The following is a 20,492-nucleotide window of genomic DNA, read 5'->3' on the forward strand; positions in this document are numbered from 1 at the left end:
GAACTGTCTTATTTGTTCTGCGTTTATGGACTTGGCATGACTTTGGAGATTTACCCCTAAATGGATTACTTAAATGGATTTTCTAATTTATTGAACTGAAGCTGTTGGAAAATGAAAAAAAAAAGGTGCTTGAGTGAAGCTAGAATACGTGTGATATATCTGATACAAAAATAGATGATTTCAAACTAAAATTACATGTAGAAAAATATAATATTGAATCGAATGAATATGAGGTATGTACATGAAAGTGCTCTACAGTCACTGAGACAGATGAGCGGTCCAGGTCCTCGGAGGTCCTTCTGCGGTGTTTAGGGTTCGTCCCGGTTGAGTTCTAGGGGGAACATCTGGGACAGCGGTGGTCTGGTTTGGTGTAGAATGTCCTGGTTTCGGTCTGGTTGCGTCTTGTCTCGACTGAGCCTGGTCCGGTCCGGCGTTGTAGTCCTGGCAGCGCTCTGGGGTCACCACACGGAACACTTATCGGCCGGGTTCATGGGGGAGCCTTTGGGACAGTGGAAAACTCTGGAGAACTCATCGAACTGGGACACGCTGCCGATCACTCTGCAACAGGGGGAAATGGACGCTTTGGTGAGTCTGTGTGTAATGTTTTAAGAGGATGGGGTTTTTATGAGGAACAACATCATAAAGGTAAAGGTAAAAGCTCAAACGGAGAGAAGGGTTGTTCAAGTTGTCATTTGTCAGTTGTTTAAATGCTTCCTTTGCCAACACTGAAGACACAACACTGATGCAAATTTAGAAAGGAGGGATTTGACCCAGTCTCTACTAAATCTGTACAAATCAGCCAGCTACTTGTAATGCCAGTGTATGTAGGTAAACAACTACAATACTCCATCAACTGGACAGGCTATGTTTTTCTAGTATCCAGCCATCACAACCAACTTAATGTTGAGACTGGAACAAACTGGGCTTATATACAGCTGCAGGTGATGACCCATTGTCCACACCTGTATCTGCCTATGTTGCCAGATACGATGGTATAGTATCCCCACTTTGAGGTGTTCCTTCTTTACTCTAAGGAGAGTCAACTACACGCTGTAGACAAATGATAGGCTTAAAGATGGGCTGAAAATAGACAGGGAATCAATGTTTCCAGCAGTGTTAATTTCATAGACTAAAATATTCAGTCAATTTTTGCCGACTAAAATTGGACCAAAACTAAATCAAAAGTTATTTATGAGACTAAAGTTTGACTAAATAAAAATAGAGCCTCATACTGTATCATTTACAGTCGGTGCCAAAGGAACAGCTCTGAGCTTTGTTCATGAGAAGCTCCATAAAGCGGAGGCCCTTGATCAAATATGATCATGATAAATATTATGCAAAGTTGACTAAATTCAATTTAAATGTAGTCGACTAAATCTATTTGCAATTTTAGTCGACTAAAACTAGACTAAAATGGAAGATAATTATTTGACTAAATTGCGACTAAAATTAAACTACATTTTCGTCAAAAGCTATAAAAAACTAAAACTAAAACAAAATTAAAATATGTTGTAAAACTTAACACTGGTTTCAAGAGGACTCTTCCACACATTTCCAACACCCTGGATACATATGGGATCACCACATACTTTTGCTGTGATTTGATTTCCCAATTTCTATTTCCAATCCTTTCTTTTGACTTGTGTTTGCTCGATGTTCTCAGGGGTGGAAGAATCAAACATGGAATATTGACCAGTGTGGGTTGGTTAATACGACTCTCAACAACCAGTACAGACTTCTCTACGATGGGAAACCCCCGTGCGACTGAGAGCTTAAACAAAGACACTCAAATAAACCATTTGTGAATAATTACAGACATTTACATAACAGTATATTGGACCTTCTCCTGTTTTGAGAGGGACTTGAAGTTGAAGTGCTGGTTTATGTGTTGCATTGCCATGTAAATAACTCAGCCATCCCGAATTATCCATCATAGTAGTGATTTTCAAATATCCTCGACTGGACTGGGTCGATTACTTTGTGACTTAAATAAAGATTAAAGTAAGTTAGCCAGACAAGGAAAGCAAGAAAAAACTTCTGAACATCGCAGTCTCAGTCAAACCAGTCCAGTCAACTATGTTTTGAAAGTTTTTGCTATGATTGACACAATCGTAGTAAACTCTTATTCCTTGACCACGCTTTTTGTACCGCTGCTGTTCCTCCTCCTCACTGTAAAAGAGCAGGAGGTTCCCTGATTGGCAGCCGCTGTGCTCTTTTTTAACATATACAGAAAATAAATTTGAAATGGAAAATGTTCAATGTTGTTTGCTCACAATGCTCTTGTTTTCCATTTTAAATGACCGTGATGGCTGCCTCACCTGTAGTGCTCTGGGGCGTGCTTGTCCGTCAGCAGCTGGAGGTAAATGGACTGCGATCGCCTCTTCATGCACCAGTTCTGACCAACGACAAAAACACAATATTTCCACTGCAATTATAACATGAGCCGAAAAAAATTAATGGCTTTTTTAATCTTTGGAATCGTCCTGCTTTTAACTCACACAGAAACATTATGGTAATCAGTCTGCTCTCTGCTATCAGGTCACTTAAACTACACGCTGCATTACAAAGTGCGCCTCAATCTCACCCATCTTCCATTAAGCCATGGAGTGAAAGAGATTTTAATGACGGATGTGTGAGATAAATTCATTGTAGTTTGATAAAAAAGAGTTTAGCTCGGTTTCAACCCTGGTACGCAGTGAAAAGGGGTCCTTGTACCTGTGCAAAAGCGATGAACAGCAGCTGCTCGTGGGTGTATCTGAGTCCAGGGAGGGGTCTCTCTGGGCCGTGCTCCCTCACCCACTTCTGATAGGCCTGTGAACACACCACAGATATAGGTTTCATACAGCATTTTATCTAAAGCTATCTCAATTTCATGACAAACCAATGTCACATTGTGGGGATAATACAGTATTTTACATGATATAAACTACCGTTCAAAGGTTTGGGGTCACCCAGGGCTGTTCTACAGCTTCTCTAATCAGCACCACAGTTTCAGCAGTACTAGCATAATTGCATCATTGGTTTTCTAATCATCAATCACCCCTAACACAATGTAACATTAAACACTGGACTGATGCGCCTCTGCACACCTATGTAGGTGTTCCATTAAAAATCACCCGTTCCCAGGTAGACTAGGTATTCACAACATTAACAATGTCTAGAGAATGTATTTCTGATTCATTTAAGCAGTACTTTTCTTTCAACACATTATAAGCAAACCATCCTTTGAACGGTAGTGTACTGTACACTGTACAGTATAAGAACAAGGTACTGTATTTGTCATTCCAACCAGTGGTGGAAGAAGTACTCAATATTCTTACTTAAAGAGACTAGATGCAAGTTGGTCATTTTATACTCACTACTGCCACCTCAGGTCTTACGTGTAACTGCACCTTCTATATTAAGCTCGTGCATGAAGGCACCTCGGACCCGAAGTAACACCTTTTTGAGTGACAGTGCAGGATTTTAGAGGCAGTTGTGGTGAACAGGTCTGAGCTCAATGTAGGGGGAAGAAACTAGTTAGTTCTAACATTTTTAAACTCTGTATAGTCCCTTTAAGTGCAGATACTAAATGTACAACAGTAAAAGATCTGATACAATTTGTACTTAAGTAAAAGTACAAAAGTATGCATTGTAAAATGTACTTTATAAGTAAAAAGTAAAAGTATTTATTTCTAAATGAGTAAACCACAAACTCAGGTCAAAAACAGGAAGTAAACCAGGTCTAAACCTGATCTAAACAAGGTCTAAAGGAGTAAACCACCAAACCAGTTCATCGTAAAGAGACGAAGAAGAAGAAGAAGAAGATCTTTATTTATACAGCGCCTTTCACAGACATGGTCACAAAGCGCTTTACATGAGACAATTGTACATTCACTCCATACTCGGTGGTGGAAAACTGCGTTTGTAGCTTCAGTTTCCCCTGGGGGAGACTGTCAGAAGCGCTTTCGCGACTGCACATGTCTGCGCCAACAGACCCTCTGACCACCACCATACATTCACTCACACACATCATTCATCCTGGCCTATTGTACATGTTTTTAGTGGTAGGGGAAACCGGAGTGCCCGGAGGAAACCTAGGCAGACACGAGGAGAACATGCAAACTCCACACAGAAAGGCCCCGTCCAGGTGGGAATCGAACCCGGACCTCCTAGCTGTGAAGCGAGAGCACTAACCAAGAGGTCACTTTGACAATAAAATACTTTTACTTTTAACCCAATTTAAAAATGTAGTTGAATAGAAAGTACAGATACAGGCTCTGAAATGTAGTGAAGTAAAAGTAAAACGTTTTTTTCATAAAATGTACTTAAGTAAAGTAAAAGTGCCTCTAATTTGTACTTCTTACTTGTACTTTTTACTATGTTAATTTCCACCACTGATTCCAACATGCCAAAAAATACAGAACTGAATGAAATTCGGTCCCAAGGCCCAGTGATGTGAACACAAATCTACAAATATAAATAGATATAATAAATACTGACTGGTAACACAGGTAACACAGCATGAAAGCGAACAGAGGCTTTTAGTTTGGCTGGTTCACTATTCTCACTGCCTCAGGAAAGAAGTGAGAAGTGTTTGCTTTAATACTCCTCAGTCTTCTTGCTGAGGGAAGAAGGATAAACAGTTGGCTGCAGGGGTGTGAGGGGTCCCCCATGATCCTTGTGGCCTGTCTTCATCACTGACTGGTGTGAAAGTGTATCTGGTGATCTTCCCTCCCAACTTGACCACTGTTCTATACAGTACACAATCTAAAATAAAGATGCATTTTTAACTTATTTCACTTCACATCAGGAATCTACCGCTGACAGTCTTGGCCTTGGAGGGGAACCTTTTATTACTGTAATGTTTAGGATTACCCTGTGTGCTAACTGCTGTCCCACCAGATTACAATGACAGCGCTGGCAAAGAGGATTTCATAAACTTACATAGTAGGAGAGCTTGAGTCCTCCCATGTCTGCAATGTTCTCCCCCAGAGTCAGACGGCCGTTCACCTGGACACGCAAAAAAAATGTAAAACTAGATCAGTAAACAACATGACTTGCATATCAACCAACTGGGACTCTGCAACAAGACGGGCAATAATGTTTTATCACAGCCGGGGCTCGCTCTCTATGGTCTTTCATGTTTTTGAGGATGGCGCTTTTACTGTATACGCTGCACATGAAGGCTGCAGTAGCTCAGATTTAAAAAAAATACTCGTACACAACGATCAGCCGCACCTTCTGGTTGTAGACGGTGAAGTTGTCGTACAGCTTGACGATGCACTCGGCTTTTCTCTGGAACTTTCTGTAGGACTCCTCGGTCCACCACTGCTGCAGGTTCCCAAAGCGGTCGTACTGACCCCCTGGAGACATGAACCATTTCAGCACTGAGGCCAGGAGAGGGCAGCGCAGGGTTAGACATGGGACAACACACAATCAAACAACTGGTGTTCACAGTCCACAGAGCTGCCAGGCGGGGGGTTTATTCTAACGCCATTCCCTAAAAGCGCAGGTCTCAGCTGTAGCCAAGGAGTCTCCATTAGCTCAAAGGCTTTCTCTAAACACCGATGAGTCCAGTGTGGATACTGTCTCGGGAAATGCATTTAATGCCGACTAACTACGCATGTTGTCCACTTAGGTTCCATCTAAAGTACAGGCTACGTTCTGAACGCAAGTAAGAGACCCCTGGCATAAAGGAGTTACTAATTCACTGCGTCGCCGTGGCATTATTGAATTACGCTAAAGTCTAAGGATAGAAAGGTGCTCCTCAAAAAGGCAGCGCAATGGACTCTGAATAACAGCGGAGATTGTGTCAATAAATGGCAATTAGTAAGGCAAAGGTGGTACCAAACAACAATGATGTCATGACAAGTGCTAGTTTGTTTACAAAATCTCTATGAAATGTATGGTTAGAAAAACAAAACTGGAATATGTTTTTACTAAGGCTGTCAATAGATACATTTTTTTAATCGCGATTAATCGGACTTGTGAAATGTGATCATGCGTGATTAATCGCAGTTCATTTTTTTCTAATAATTATATTCATTTTGAATACTTATCCCACATAAACATTTACATTTTACACACAACACTTACATTTAAAGCATGTGATTACTGATTGCACATTTCATTGACCAAATCCACAGTTGCATGAAAAGTTATGTGAAAAGCCCAAGAGCTGATAACCGGGATCTTCAGGCATTTCTGAAGATCCCGGGATGGATAGCTCACTTTTTAGAGACATTTTCTTTTGTACTGAACCTTTTGGACAGAAACTGCAAACTTTTAGGTTCATGAAGTAGAATATAAGGACAAAATTATAGTATTTTTTGTTGAAATAGGATCATTAAATTAATCGTGATTAATTAAATGAATTGCGATTAACGTTGACAGCCCTAGTTTTCACCTGACTTGAGTATTTTAACTTAACTTTACTTAGCATTCAGTAGAGCTCATTTTTATCATCACAAATAAAACTCATGAGATGAACAATGGAGGTTTAAATTGTTGTTAAATCGTGACTTTGGGAAGGAGCAGAATGTAGACGTGACAGGCACAGTGGGTTCAGGAAGTAGTCACAGCTTTCTATTCTTTTCAGTAACGCTACGATGAAGTCTGACAAAAAAATATTTATTCCATTTTTTTGTTTTCCTTCAAAAAATAAAAAATAAACACTTTTTCTTTATCGTGGGCGATGAATGGAATGTTTTAAACTTTTTTGAGAGCAGTGGATTGGGTCTGAATACTTTTGTCACAACGAAATATTAGCTTTACATTTCATATTATAACGCGCTGCTGTGGGGGGTATTTGTACCGATGGAATATGAATTGATAGGATTTTAGTATCAAACTGCTGCGTGATATTATAGAAATAGAAGTTTGAAAACGTTCTCAACCCACTGTACGTTTAAAAAACATCCTTATTGGTCAGGGGTTGGTGATATATGGTGAGGCAGAGCTTCTTACCCCAGTCGTCGTATCCATGCGTGAGCTCGTGTCCAATAATCGCTCCTATTCCTCCATAATTCAAAGACCTGTAAAACATTTTTTCGCAAACTAAGCACATTTCAAAAGTTTCCAAACAATTCTTCTGCTCTGCCTTGAATCACTGACCACGGGATCTTACTGGACCACGGGATCTTACTGGACCACGGGATCTTACTGGACCACGGGATCTTACTGGACCACGGGATCTTACTTCACAGGTTAGAAAACTGGGTGGGAATCTCTGGCACTGCTCCAAACTGGTTCAAGTCCTACCTCGAGGACAGGACGTACTTTGTCCAAATTGGTAACTGTGTCTCAGACAAAATTGCCATGACCTGTGGAGTCCCCCAGGGGTCAATCTTGGGACCCCTCTTATTCAACTTGTACATGCTTCCATTGGGCCAGCTAATAAACCGCAACAATGTGTCGTACCACAACTATGCAGATGACACTCAGATCTACGTGTCACTGACGGCTGGTGAACATGGGCCTGTAGATACACTCTGTCACTGCATCCAACAGATCAGTTTGTGGATGCAAAACAACTTTCTCCAGCTAAACTCAGACAAAACTGAGATCATTGTTTTTGGCCCACAGACACAAAGACAAAGCGTTATCAGTCACCTTGAGTCTCTCTCTCTCTAAAACCAAAAAGTCAGGTTAGAAATCTAGCAGTAATCATGGACTTAAACAGCCACATCAAAGCAATAACATCAGCAGCTTTTTACCATCTGAAAAACATTGCTAAGATCAGAGGAATAGTGTCAAAACCAGACTTAGAGACTTATCCATGCATTTGTCTCCAGCAGGTTAGACTACAGACTACTGTAACGGCTGCTCACTGTTAGAGCTGCAGAACATCCAGAACGCTGCTGCTCGAGTCCTGGCAAGAACCAGGAAATATGACCATATTAGTCCAGTCTCTCAGAGAATAGAATTTGAAACAGCTCTGCTTGTGTACAAGTATTTTCATGGTTTAGCGCCGAAGTACATCTCTGACATGTTACAGCCGTATGAACCATCTCGGGCCCTGAGAACTTCAGGGAGGGGTCTCCTGGTGGTTCCCAGAGTCAATCATAAACACGGTGAGACTGCGTTTCAGTTTCATGCAGCAAAAATCTGGAACAGTCTTCACGAGGATGTGAGACAGGCCTCAACTCTGACAATGTTCAAATCCAGGCTGAAAACAGTTCTTTTTACCGATGCATATGACTGAAAGTATTTTATCTGCACTCTCGCCTTTTACTGTAATTGATTAATGTTGATGTTTTTATTGATTTTATCTGTTTTCTTGAATTTTCTTTTCAACTGTGAAGCACTTTGAATTGCCTTGTGTATGAATTGTGCTCTACAAATAAACTTGCCTTGCCTTGCCTTGCTGTTCCCGTCTGGACTAACATCTCCCACTCACTAACACCGCGCCACATGTGGCCAATTTGCCACCCGGTTTTAGACCGTTGGAAAGGGTCTTTGGAATAAAGGGAAGAAGGATTAGTCTGACCAACAAGTGACTTATGCATATACAAAGTCCAGCCTACACGATAATTGCAATAGAGATCCAAAAGTAAAATGTTATAATGAAAGTGGCTCATTGGCAAAGGTCTAGTAATTATAAAGCTCAGCGCAATTACTGCATTCAGACCGAGGCCATTTGCTTGTTGTAGAGCCGCATACAAACAACTATTAGCTTTATATACAAGATCACGCTAGGATGAATCGTTTTTTTACATTCTTTACATTCTCTAACAAAGGGGCTGGATTTGATCAGATAGTTTGAACACCTTTTCGGTCTTCTAATGTTTCTTTTCGGTCTCTTTCTAACTGCGCTACGGTTACTCTCCCTCCGAGCCTCCCGGATCAATGCAGCGATATGCAAATACAGGAAGAAGAGGCCGTTCACGGCATCATGGTGACTTTCTGACAGCTCGTCGATAGCCCGCCTCACACAGCGCCGGACCCCCCCAACAGGGTTCTTCATTAGAGTCAGTGTGCGTGTGTGGGACAGGGGCACACAGCACAGCAGAGGCGGTCAGTAACAAACCAAACGCTCTCAAATCGCTTTGAGAAATCTGGGTTATGCATATCCGTTGTCAATCGTCATTAGGATATTCCCAGGTTTAAGAAAGATTAATGATCAGTGATTTGCATGCGAGTTATCGAGCTGTGGCAGCAGTAGCTTTATGCCTTTAATGAAGATGTAGAAAGGTTAGCTAATGCAAGACCCAATATTCTACAGCATGGGTAATTATCTCTCATTTAAACGCCCTATGTCAATTTCAGAGTTTTTTCATCCCAGGAGAAATAGGAAAAAGCTGCGTGCTAAAGAGTCCGTATTGACTTAATAAGCATAACAACAGAAGTTGCCTTAATGAATGGACCTGCTAACAAGGCCTGGGGCGAGAGGCATCTTTCCCCCAATTAACGTTACACACTTGTTTATTAGGACTATGGATCTCTTCTTCAAAATGGATCTTTACAAACTTGGAAAATATCACTTGACACTCAGAGATAGCTCTGGACGTGTATTCCATAGCAGATTTTTTATCGACAAGTTCAGTCACTTAGTTGCTGCTAACAAGACTGTGTTTATTAGCTTTAAAGAGAGCATTTTTTGTTTGTTTTGAAGGAAATTATTGTGGCGTTTAACCTGCAAATAAATAAACACACGGTATATTTAACTATATGTAACTATATGATGTTGCTAACCATTGATGTGGTTAGCAACATCAATGCCGCAAAATCAAAACAACACAGCAGCATGATGAAGATTATGCAGCATTATTAGCTTGAGTCCTTCAAACCGCATCTAAAATCAATGAAACAGCGTATTCATATTTCTAACCCTATAATGAAGATTTAGCGCAGAGCGGGTAATGGACTGAAAGCTTTTTAACTTTGATCTGAATAATAGAACAAAGTCCCCATCACTCACTGGGATAATGCACTTTTAGCAGGGACAAAATAGAACTGGAAAGTTACTCTTGAGATGATGTAGTGCTGCATGTATTTTTGACTTCATGGCAAAGGATGTAGTAATAGTGTAACAATAGAAAACCTATGTTTAGCTGTTTCAACTTTTGTTGTCTCATATACCCTTGGGCTATTCATCCTGCTACTCGGAGTAGCCCCCGTAACTCAGTGTGCCGCTGTACATTTTAGATAGTCGTGAATCTAAAACACGGTATTTTAGATTCCATTGATCTAAATACACAATTGAACTTTTGTCAGATATTTCCTTATGGGTGAGTTATGGGTCAGATCTTGTGCCTGGCGCAAGGACGGCGCAAACCCTAAACGCTATGGTTATCTTCTGAGTGGTGCAGCTGTTGTGCTATGTGCCTGTGCCAGTGGTGAGAGGGCGTTGCTTATAAAAAGAGAGAGGACTGAGGCGTGGTATATTCCACGCAGCACTGAGAACGGCCCCTGATGGCAGCCTCACATTCATTTCCTCGTTTACATCACGCTGCCTTGTGTTCTTCCTTAAGCCTTATTGGCTCTCACAGGTCAAACTAAAATCTTTATTCAAAATCTTTATTAACTCAATCATCTAAACGATGTTTGTGTCCCGAGAGAAAGAGACGTCGGCCACAGCCGGTCCTGCTGTCACCCGGATCAGCACTCGCTCGGCCGCAATTGCACTAACGCGACCAAAACAAAAGCACATGGGCACTCTCCTCTCCCTCGCCCCTTACTGGCTGCGGAGTCTGGTTGGAGGATAAACACACTAATTCTAGGAGCAGCAAAGTGCGCTCCTACTAAACGCAAAATGTTACGCTATAGTCTGCGTTTTGAAACACAAAATCAGGCCCATTGACTTTTTAAACAGTAAAATCCATTTTAATTTGACTAAGGTCAATAAAGAAGTAGTAGTAGTAGATGAAGTATCAGATATTGCAGTAGCAGAAGAATCAGTAACAGAAGTAACAGTTAGAGTAAAAGTATAGGCCAATCAGTGTCATAACATTTTGAAGTCACTGTACTTTTTAAAAAACTAAAAGGATAGAAACTCTCACTAGGCTTTTCTCTCTGTCATTTGGCCCAGATGATTTCACAGCAGGCCCCGAGCAGGCGCCCCGTCAATGACACCTGTCCCGTTAGCGGGACCTTGCAGCTAATTGAGCGCTGGGTGGCTAGTTAAGACCGCTTCCATCAGATGTGCTGGGACTTAAGGGGACGAGAGGTTAGCCAGATGCAGTAGCCTTTAATGACCCGTCCGTGTGTGTGTGTTAAAGTGATCAAAAGCAGCACCCTCCTGTGGACAGAGGAGGAACAGATGGAGGAGACGGGCCGGTACTTACTGTGGGAACTCTGGATTGTAGAGCGTTGGCTGCAGGATGCCAGCAGGAAATACTGCAAAAGAAACAAACGTATCCATTATAACGAGATGGGAGCTATATTCTAGGCACACTTCATCAAATTCGTCACTTAAGCAAGGTAATAGTCCGGGTACTTGCTTATGCCCCAAAACACCAGCCACAAGCTTATACATTTGGAGCAGTTCTTCTTAAAATCCCAGACACACTGCTCTGCAACTTTATACTTTAATTTTCTGGGAGCCAGTTTTATGGATTTGGACTTTGTGGATTTGGCTCTTAGCACAGAGGCGACGTCAATATCAAATAGAGAAATTAGTTGAAACTCTCCTTCCTGGGTTTTACATCGGTTTTGTGACACCAGCTCTGGCATTGATCACACTTTGGAAAATCAGCTTCAGAAGTTATAACTCCAAACGGCACGCTTCTGGAGTATGGCGCGTGTGTCAATAAAGTACTTGCCTTCCCTTTACCCCTTTGTTCTGTGAATAGTCTTTACTAGTTTTTCTGATAGATTGGCCAATAGCTTTATTGATCTTTACAGAAATTTGTGGCCAGTATGTAGCATTGTGACGCTGACACTACCCCTCGCTAAAGACAGTGATGAGCGTGACTAGAATCCATTAAATTCCCGTACAGTTGACGTCGGTGTGTGGCGTGAGAGGGAGGATGGGTTAACAGTTTTGACCCCTGAGCCGCGATGTCTGTGTTTGCCTCTTTTCTCTGGCTGCGCACAGGCTTTAGCTCATGAACAAACCATTGATTTTCCACCAAGAGATCTAATCCAGCGGACAGGACCAGAGAGAAGAGGGAGGATTCAATTCAACGCTGAAAACCTGGGGCTTATCAAAATTTATCTTACTATGCCAGAGGTGGGAACAAGACTTTGTTTTGTGAGTCACTATTAGTCAGTCAGTAATTCACAAGCCCAAGTCTTCTGCTATGAATTTTAAATCCATTCAGATTCTTAAAGACTAATGGAATACGATCACAAGGTCTTTATAGCTTCAATACATGCATCTTTCAATCACATTCATGTTATACTTGTACAGGATCCAATCCAACATATAAAGTAAGTAGGTAAGTTCTTCATTTGCCATTGTACAAAACCATACAACAAAACAGTGTTCAAGTGTTAGTCCTGAGCCGCGCCGGGTCAACCTGACCAGCATGTTTTTGGAGGTAGAGGAAACCATAGCACCCTGAGCAAACCTGGCTGGCTGCCTTCAGTCTCCTCTGATCCTCTGAAGCGGTGCAGCGCCTCCTGGTTTTGTCCCTGTTTCAGAGCGTGGTGTCCTGCACGGGTCAGCTCCACCTCTTTCCTCTTCCTCCTGCGCAGCTCCCTCCGCTCCAAAACGGTCTCTCACAATCTTCTGGCAAAAGGCTTTACTCTCCAGTGAACATCCATTAGCCACAACAATAGAAGGCATGTGTGGCTTAGCTGCGAGTCTTGCCCGGATACCTCCTTGTTTGTACCTATTTTGTTTCCTCTTGTGATGCCTCCTCTGTGCTGCAGCTGTTGGGAGCTCTCGGTGCCTCTTCAGTGTTTCAGAATGTCTTTGTTTACTTTTAAAAGGCTGCGTTCTTCAGGACCATTATGGACACTGAAGTAAAAAAAAAAAAAAAAACACAGCAAAGACGTACAAAAGCATCCAGTAAAACGATGTGGAACACAAAAACCAAGACTGTCATAGTCAGTGTGAGACCTGTAGTTTCTTTTGTAGTCTACCATTTGCATATTTACACACATAACCTCTGTATGTGTTGGTATGGTTGGGCTTGCTCTATGCCGTGCCACTGTCTCCAGACATTTGTGGAAACGTTTGTGGAAGTGAAATGTGCCGTCTTCCAGAAAGAAAACTGGCAAAAAACAAAAACAATGGAGTGTGTAGAACTTAAGCAGTTTTGTTTTTCCTCCATGTTACATCATGAATTTAATATTTTTGACAAGTCGGGAGAACGTCAACTGATTCGAGGAGTGTAGCATTAAATGTCTACACCCAATAAAATCCTTCTCTGTGCTGGGGGTGAAAACAAAAGCGAAGCTCTGGTTATTTTTTTGTGTCTGGCACCAAAGCTGGAGAATGACAATGCTGTTTGTGTTTCAGTATGTGCAAAGGTTATCTGACACTCACCCATTTGGTTCTTGTTAGGGAGGTAGTAGGCATTGAGCGCCTGTGGAGGGAGCAGCCACCTGAGGGAGAGGGAGAGAGAGACGAGACCTCTAATACTGAATTACAATCACAAATATCATCTCTACACACACACAAGGTGTACTAGTACCGATGTTGTTCTTTTAGCTCCAGCATACTCATTCGATTGAAACATGCCAAAAGTTGCTTCGATAGTCATAATAAATCCCTGTAATTGCAATCCAGTAGAAGTCAGACCTATTGATTGTTAAGGACGAAGATGGACGAACATTTTGTAAAGCTGAGAGACTGATGGTTCTAAATGGGGCCGCACCGAGATGGAAGCGAGACAACAGCTTAGAGACAAGACCGAGTCTGCTTCATTTATTTCAGACCAGACGAAGTGAGTGATGAAAAGTTGGCATGTGGTTATTTCAGGTGAAGAGAGCACTTTGGAAGGACGCAGTGATGTATTGATTAAGTATATGATTGATTAATTCTGGCTATGTATAAATGAATTAAACCAGTGCTTCAAACCTCATTTCAACACAAGTTTTTGATGTTGGACCATCAGTGCGACAGATCAAGTGCTATCATTGTTCAAAGTGGCAAGCGGACAGTTGAAGGTTTAGCTCGCCTGGATGAACACCTGACTTTGGATCGGATGACTCCAGTGTGCAGCCGCGCGTCATGAGGCGTTACATTTTGGCCTGGGAGTTTTATTACTTAAACCAGCCCAACCCTCTACACTTGCGGCGCACCTTGTAGCCCGCCATCCTAGAGTACGGTAGTTTGTTGGATCGATTCTATCTCTTTTCACATCGGCCTATACATAGTCTGGGCCTGACACGTCTCCACAGTCAGCATTTTAATGCACTTTTTATACATTGGTCACTACTGCGTTTCATTCTTTCTTTTTTGCCTCACCTGCCTTTGTTCTGTCCACTTATTTACTCACCCCTGCTCTGAGTCAGTGAGCGCACTGAACGCGAAGCGGAATTCAGAAGTTGTTTCTGATTTCAACGCCTCAGTCATTAGGCCTATTTGATCGATTTACAGGAAGAAAAAAAAAACGTTTGTAAAACAGCAGCCCAGGCTCCTGCTGCCGCCCAGTTAAACGCCTCTGGGCCTGTAGTGCAACTGTGAGAGTCCATTATTAATAGATTTCTCTCTGCCGGACAAAATGTACCGGGCCGACCCTCCTGATTACCCACACGCCTTTGTACACCGTCATCGGTAAGTTAAAGGGTTGGATGTTTTGCCTCTCATCCAAGAAGCTTCGTCAGGGTCCAAGATGTCGATGTGAGGCACATGTTTAATACAAGATAAATTCCTATGGAAACAGATATTTTGTTGTTTTCATTATACTATCTACACAACTGCAGTCTTCACGATACGCTGCCATCAACATTTACGCAGCCATCAAAATTTAAATTTCCATTTGATTGCATTAAAAGTGCATGTATTAGGTGGATGGGGGATGTCGAAGAGCCCAAAGGAAACTCATCCACAGACGAGGAAGTCGAACACACTCCAGTCCACATGGAAACACGAACACTATCCAAAGATGGCCTTGTAAACTGATTATTTGAGCCTTAGATGATGGGCTTGTAAAATAATTTGTTTTAATAAAGGCTACAATCATGTCAGCGCGTGTATCTGTCGAACTGGGCTGTTTAGGAGCATGTCCCGGAGCGGTATAGTCCAGAGCCTGCCTGGTACTGATAACTGAGTCAAATGGATTAGCTTCTCTGTTGATGCGTGTTGAATTTAGTGGCACATCACCAACGTGCTGGACGAACAGTAAATACGGCTCCGGAGCATGTTTTAGGGGTGTCAAGCATTCACAGCATTATCAACACAGCCACACACGGTGGAGAATTTGAAAGAAAAAAAATAATAAATAAATATGCAAATTTATGATTGTTTTGACTTGTAAAGATGACGGTATTGATGTAGGAATTAAATATTGATAGAAACAGACTATGTAGAATGTATAGTTTAGTATGTCAGAGAGATCTGATTATGCAGAGACTTACATGGTTTTGTCCACCTCTTCATGGATCTTCTTCACCGATAACTTGATGTTGAACTTGATGCTGTTGAGGATGTTCTTGAAGTAGGTTTTCTCATCCACATCAAACTGGAAAAACAAAATACACACACTTTAGAAAGCTCTTTATTTTTCTTTTCCACTGGTGAAATAACACTTGTTTTGTCCGTCAATTTGTGTCATCCAATCTGCAATATCTATTTACAAGTGTCCCCTTTACTACATCGAGTTAGCGAATAACATGATGGACTGAGTGGATATCGATAAAAACTTGGACGGCAATCTCTTATGAATGTACTTCTCCAAATCTGCAAATTGCAACCCAACCTGTGTGACAAGCTTTTATACATTGTACAGTTGCAGTCAGCTAATGAATCAGACCTTGTTTTGATTATACAATTGCTAAAGGCACACAGTGCACTGAGCCTTGAGCTGCTCCTAACTCTTTGTATTAACACGTCTCACACTGACACATTGAGGTCACAAGTTCATTTACATTACTCTACAGTCTTACCTTTCTTTCGTTTTAATTGTTTCATATTGAGCTGGAACTGGTGAGTTGGTGGTTATGATCAGTCAGTAAGATTATTTAAAAAGACTTTTGTTGTGAAGGAAATAGGTCAATGAAATAATCCAACGCACACTGAAACTGCATTCAATTAACAGTGGATTAAATCAACAAAGGTGGATTATTTTTTTTTATTCTTAAGTGATCGTCTGCAAGATTGCAAAATGAGGAGAGAGAGACATAATCAAGCTCCTCCCCCTTCCCTCCTGATTGGACCTGACAGGCCGGATCACAGCAAAGCTCGTCTCATTGGTCAAAGTTATGGCACCGGGGATTCTGATTCGTGTCTGAGATCAGCGAAAGGAGGGACTTTAGAAAAAATATGATTATTTAATGCTACTTATGTTATATCAAACGGCAAGCAGTTTTATTTTTTTTAATTTTTTTTTACCATCTTTAATGCTGATGCTAGAGCGGGACCCAGCGATATATTAGGGACATGGACAGTGTTTAACTCACAGTGGGAGAAATAGTTTGAAGAGGAGGAGAGGAAAGAGGAAGCGCTCGTTCTAGTCCACACTGGCGCACTGTGGTTTGTACCCAACATACCAACTTCGTCTTGAGCAACGCAGTTGTTGCGCCAGGCGGAGGATCGGACCCATTAACTTACAGACTGCCACTTTAAACTACTGTACAAGGTGCATGATAATCATTAAGAGTAAACCGCAATTTCAAGGTATATCAAGATGCCATTGAGGGATGGTGACACATATTAGCAGGAGTCTGTCATCATGTCTTCAAAGTTTTACAACATTCTGACCAAGGCTGAGCACAGTCCACGATGTTCACTGAATGTAATCACAGAGAAGAAGAAGAAGAAGAAGAAGAAGAAGAAGAAGAAGAAGAAGAAGAAGAAGAAGAAGAAGAAGAAGAAGAAGAAGAAGAAGAAGAAGAAGAAGAAGAAGAAGAAGAAGAAGAAGAAGAAGAAGAAGAAGAAGAAGAAGAAGAAGAAGAAGAAGATGGCTGTATTTGCTTTGGTGCATTATTAAGACGTGATGGAGTTTGCAAAGGGGTCCGGACCCTATGTCTGTGTTTACTCACCCCGTACTCTTGATCTATGAGTTCAGGCTTGAGCAGGAAGTCTGGGTATCCAGTCATGACCATCATGTGCTTCAACTGCAGAGAGAGGGAGAGACATTTCATACAGTCACTTTAACTCTGTATTAGTCCAAATATGACAGATGTGTGAGTGTAAATATAGCAACACATTGTTCTGGTGCAATAATTAAGTAGAGAAAATATCTGGGAAGTTGGTGTTGAACCGAAAATGTCCAGCTGTGTTTGAGCTTATTGAACAGTTTTGTGAATGACAGATAAAATGTGTTAAAGTAAAGTAAAATGCTTTATTTGTCACTATACAAAGTTCGTTTCAAAAGGACGGCTTCACTTATTCATGTTGTGCAAACAAACATAGTATGTAAATAACTCTCTAAAACATCGTTACTTTCTATCACTCCTGTGTCAGTGCTAAAACGAAGTGCACATGCGGAAAAGGCCATGCAACAAATCCATGCAGGGTTGCCAGATCCTGTGGAATTGGGACGGCTTTTTATGCTTTTCTGTGGTTGAAAGAAACATTGGCCGTAATGTTTTTTCTTTCACAGAAATCCCCATTTTGAATGATAACACCTCAAAATCAGAGCTGCTTTGTGTGAGAGAGACCGAGAGGGTGGTTCTGCATCATCAGATCAGCGCAGTGGCTACAGAAATATATGACACATTTCAGCTGTGCTTTTCAGATACTTTTGGGAACATTCGGCCACCGGGCGACCTTGCACGCCTGCAAAAAATGTCTAGACTCAAACTGCAACAAAGCACGACTTGCAGTAGCGCATGTACCAGCAAAAGTCCCTGCACCACATTTTGAAAACCCCTGTTCTACAGCTACTCTGCCTCCTCAGCACATCTCAGGGCACCGCCAAAGCCCATTAGTATTTGCAATAGGATTCAATTATTCTGTCTTTTCTTGCTGGAGACTTTGACTGGTGAGATGATGGAAGTTTGATAGGGAGATACTCGGAGGGCTTTGACATTGAGGAGTGAGGACCTCCTAATCCTGATCTCCCCCGCGCCGCCGCGATTCGGAGCCCGGCGCTGTCAGATATCTCGTCTAAGACTTTTACAATGCGCAGTTATAATCCCGTTAGAGGGCCATGTTGAATATAAAGAGCTCCCCTGTAATCCTATTACACTGGGTTTTGGGTGATTAGTCCATAGATGTGTATGGAAGGGCTGTGGCCATGGGCGAGGGAACATCAGAGCAGTATCCAGGCAGTTAGTGGCATGTTGTATCGACGAGCGTAGTTCAAGAGGACGTGAGGAGATGCAGTGGTGTAAAGCTTGTGTTTTAGACTTCTATGGCAATTTGTGTGGAACATTCAACCTCTTAACCCCCGCCGAAACCAAGCACATTCTCTCCAGCTCGACTTTACCAAAATCTAAAAGTTTCTTGAAAATAAACGTCAAAAGAGCGAAAAGCAAAAAAGATTTGGGTAAAACCGAACTGAATAAACTTTGCTCAGTTAAGGTGGGGGTTAAGAGGTTAACAATGTCATAATGTCACTTCCTTTTCCTTCTCAAATCAAGCCATTTCTCGCTATTGTTGGTCCTGCTTTGTGTACTCCCACATTCAAAATGATCAAATCCCTAAGTCGGGAGATTTGTTTGGCTCATTGCTACCTTGTGTAGTCCTAGTTAGGCTCCACAGTGGTTCCTTGTTTAGTCATGCGGATCTTAGCCCATTAATTAATGTGGTGCTTTCAGACCCAAACATTTCAGACCACAGAACACAGAGTTGTTTTTTCATGTTGCAGTTGGAGAGAGCGTCTTAAGTGCGTGCGCCGCGCCAACCTTGGCTCTGGCCGCGTCTTTGGTGGCCTCGTCCATCCAGTCGAGCTCCCGGAGACGCAGGTCCAGAGAGTGCTTTATGTCCTCCACCAGCTCCTGTACCTGTAAACATAGCACAAGATAAACATTAATGCACTGTGCTGCAATAAGTCTTACGGTTTGGTTAAACAACATCGTCGTCTTCTGAAAGTCATTTGGCAATTATGGCTTTAAAGAGAGATGTTGCTGGACCAATGATAGTCTGTCGTCTACATAAAGTAATCAGGTTTTAGATCCATAATCTCTCTTAATAATCTCGCTCATGAAGCAGCTGATGTGATTATACCAGCACAGTCAAAGATCGAGTGTTCGAGGCCTGAGGCTTATTTGGTTTATAAAAGGTTAATGGGCTGAATTCACACAGGACTTTTCCATTTTATTGCTACTAAACGTGCTTTATATTGTGCCATAAAGAGCCTCATTGCAGAAGCCTGGTTTGTGAACAACCAGATCAGTCACTGGTGCATCACAAAATATCTTTAGGTATAAATCTAATGTCTACTCTCAGTCTTTAGGGATAATTTTTGTTTTATTGTATTTTGATTTATACACCGTCGTACCAGATTTAGTCTTCTCATATGTAGCCTTTACATACACTTACAAGTCACCACCTGGATTCATCTAACTGTGCTGTTCTGGGGTTGTGTCCGAAGAATGAGCTCAGCTGACCACACGGACATCCTGAATGACCAAGTTATTCCATCAATGAATTTTCTTCTTCCCTGATGGCACGAGTACATATTCCAAGATGACAATGCCATGATTCATGGGGCTCACGATGTGAAAGAGCGGATCAGGGAGGGCAAGATTTGATATGGCCAGATCTGAACCCCATTAGGAGTCTTTGGGATGTGCTGGAGAAGGCTTTGCACAGTGGTCATACTCTCCCATCATCAATACAAGCACCTGAGGAAAAATTAACTCTAAACACAACGCCACAGCGAATGCGTGCTGTGATCAGCGAAATATAAGAGCGTGTGACCTCAACTTTGTGATACAAGCACCATATTTGGCAGAAAAACACCGTGGGCCAGATCTTGCGCTAAGTCTGGAGAGGCAAGATCACAAAGTGCGCTCCTACTGAGCACAAAATGTCACGCTATCGCCTCCTTTTTGATGCACAAGATCGGGTCCCCATAGCTTAAAAAACATCATTGGCCCATACATCGAATTTTCTGATAGTTCATATTTCTAACTAAGACAAACTGCTTTCAAATGCTTCAAAATGCACACGATTCATAGGTTAACAGTTCACATCTCGGATTCCTCCCACGTGCTTCTGCTCCAAGACAGGTTTAGAATGTGGAGGGTAAAACTTGGTGTTCAGTGCAAATCGCAAATCTAAATGTGATTGCAATCCAGAAAACTTTTGACGGTATTTCATTTCCCGAAGTCGTGCAGTCTGTGGCATTATGAAGCAAAGGATCAGTCACAGCCAATTTATCGCCAAACTAAACTTTAAACCTAATCTAACTTTTCGAACTGATTTTTAATCAAGCTCAGGAAAGTTCCAGCGGACACACAGCGTATCCTTCTCCATCTAAGCTTCTATCCCTGTGTTGTTTTTCTTT

General features: G+C 41.8%; 1 protein-coding gene across 4 annotated transcripts in view; it reads right to left on the reverse strand.

The window, feature by feature from the left end:
* Nucleotides 1-342: 342 nt before the first annotated feature.
* Nucleotides 343-20,492, reverse strand: part of ecel1 (endothelin converting enzyme-like 1) — a 53,713-nt gene continuing 33,563 nt past the window's right edge. For 2 of the 4 annotated variants that reach the window (XM_079559507.1, XM_079559506.1), the window contains exons 11-21: nucleotides 18,886-18,984; nucleotides 17,077-17,151; nucleotides 15,454-15,557; nucleotides 13,418-13,476; nucleotides 11,268-11,319; nucleotides 6,949-7,016; nucleotides 5,221-5,345; nucleotides 4,927-4,992; nucleotides 2,716-2,811; nucleotides 2,319-2,395; nucleotides 343-558 (exon numbers count right to left, since the gene is read on the reverse strand). In XM_079559507.1, coding sequence (XP_079415633.1) covers nucleotides 459-558; nucleotides 2,319-2,395; nucleotides 2,716-2,811; nucleotides 4,927-4,992; nucleotides 5,221-5,345; nucleotides 6,949-7,016; nucleotides 11,268-11,319; nucleotides 13,418-13,476; nucleotides 15,454-15,557; nucleotides 17,077-17,151; nucleotides 18,886-18,984 — 921 coding nt within the window. In that variant the 3' untranslated portion in view covers nucleotides 343-458. Of the gene's footprint in view, nucleotides 559-2,318; nucleotides 2,396-2,715; nucleotides 2,812-4,926; nucleotides 4,993-5,220; nucleotides 5,370-6,948; nucleotides 7,017-11,267; nucleotides 11,320-13,417; nucleotides 13,477-15,453; nucleotides 15,558-17,076; nucleotides 17,152-18,885; nucleotides 18,985-20,492 lie in introns of all 4 variants that reach the window. The other 2 variants (XM_079559505.1, XM_079559504.1) reach the window with 1 other exon arrangement.

The sequence above is a fragment of the Gobius niger genome, assembly GCF_951799975.1.
Source record: "Gobius niger genome assembly, chromosome: 1".
In the NCBI taxonomy this organism is placed as follows: Eukaryota; Metazoa; Chordata; class Actinopteri; order Gobiiformes; family Gobiidae; genus Gobius; species Gobius niger.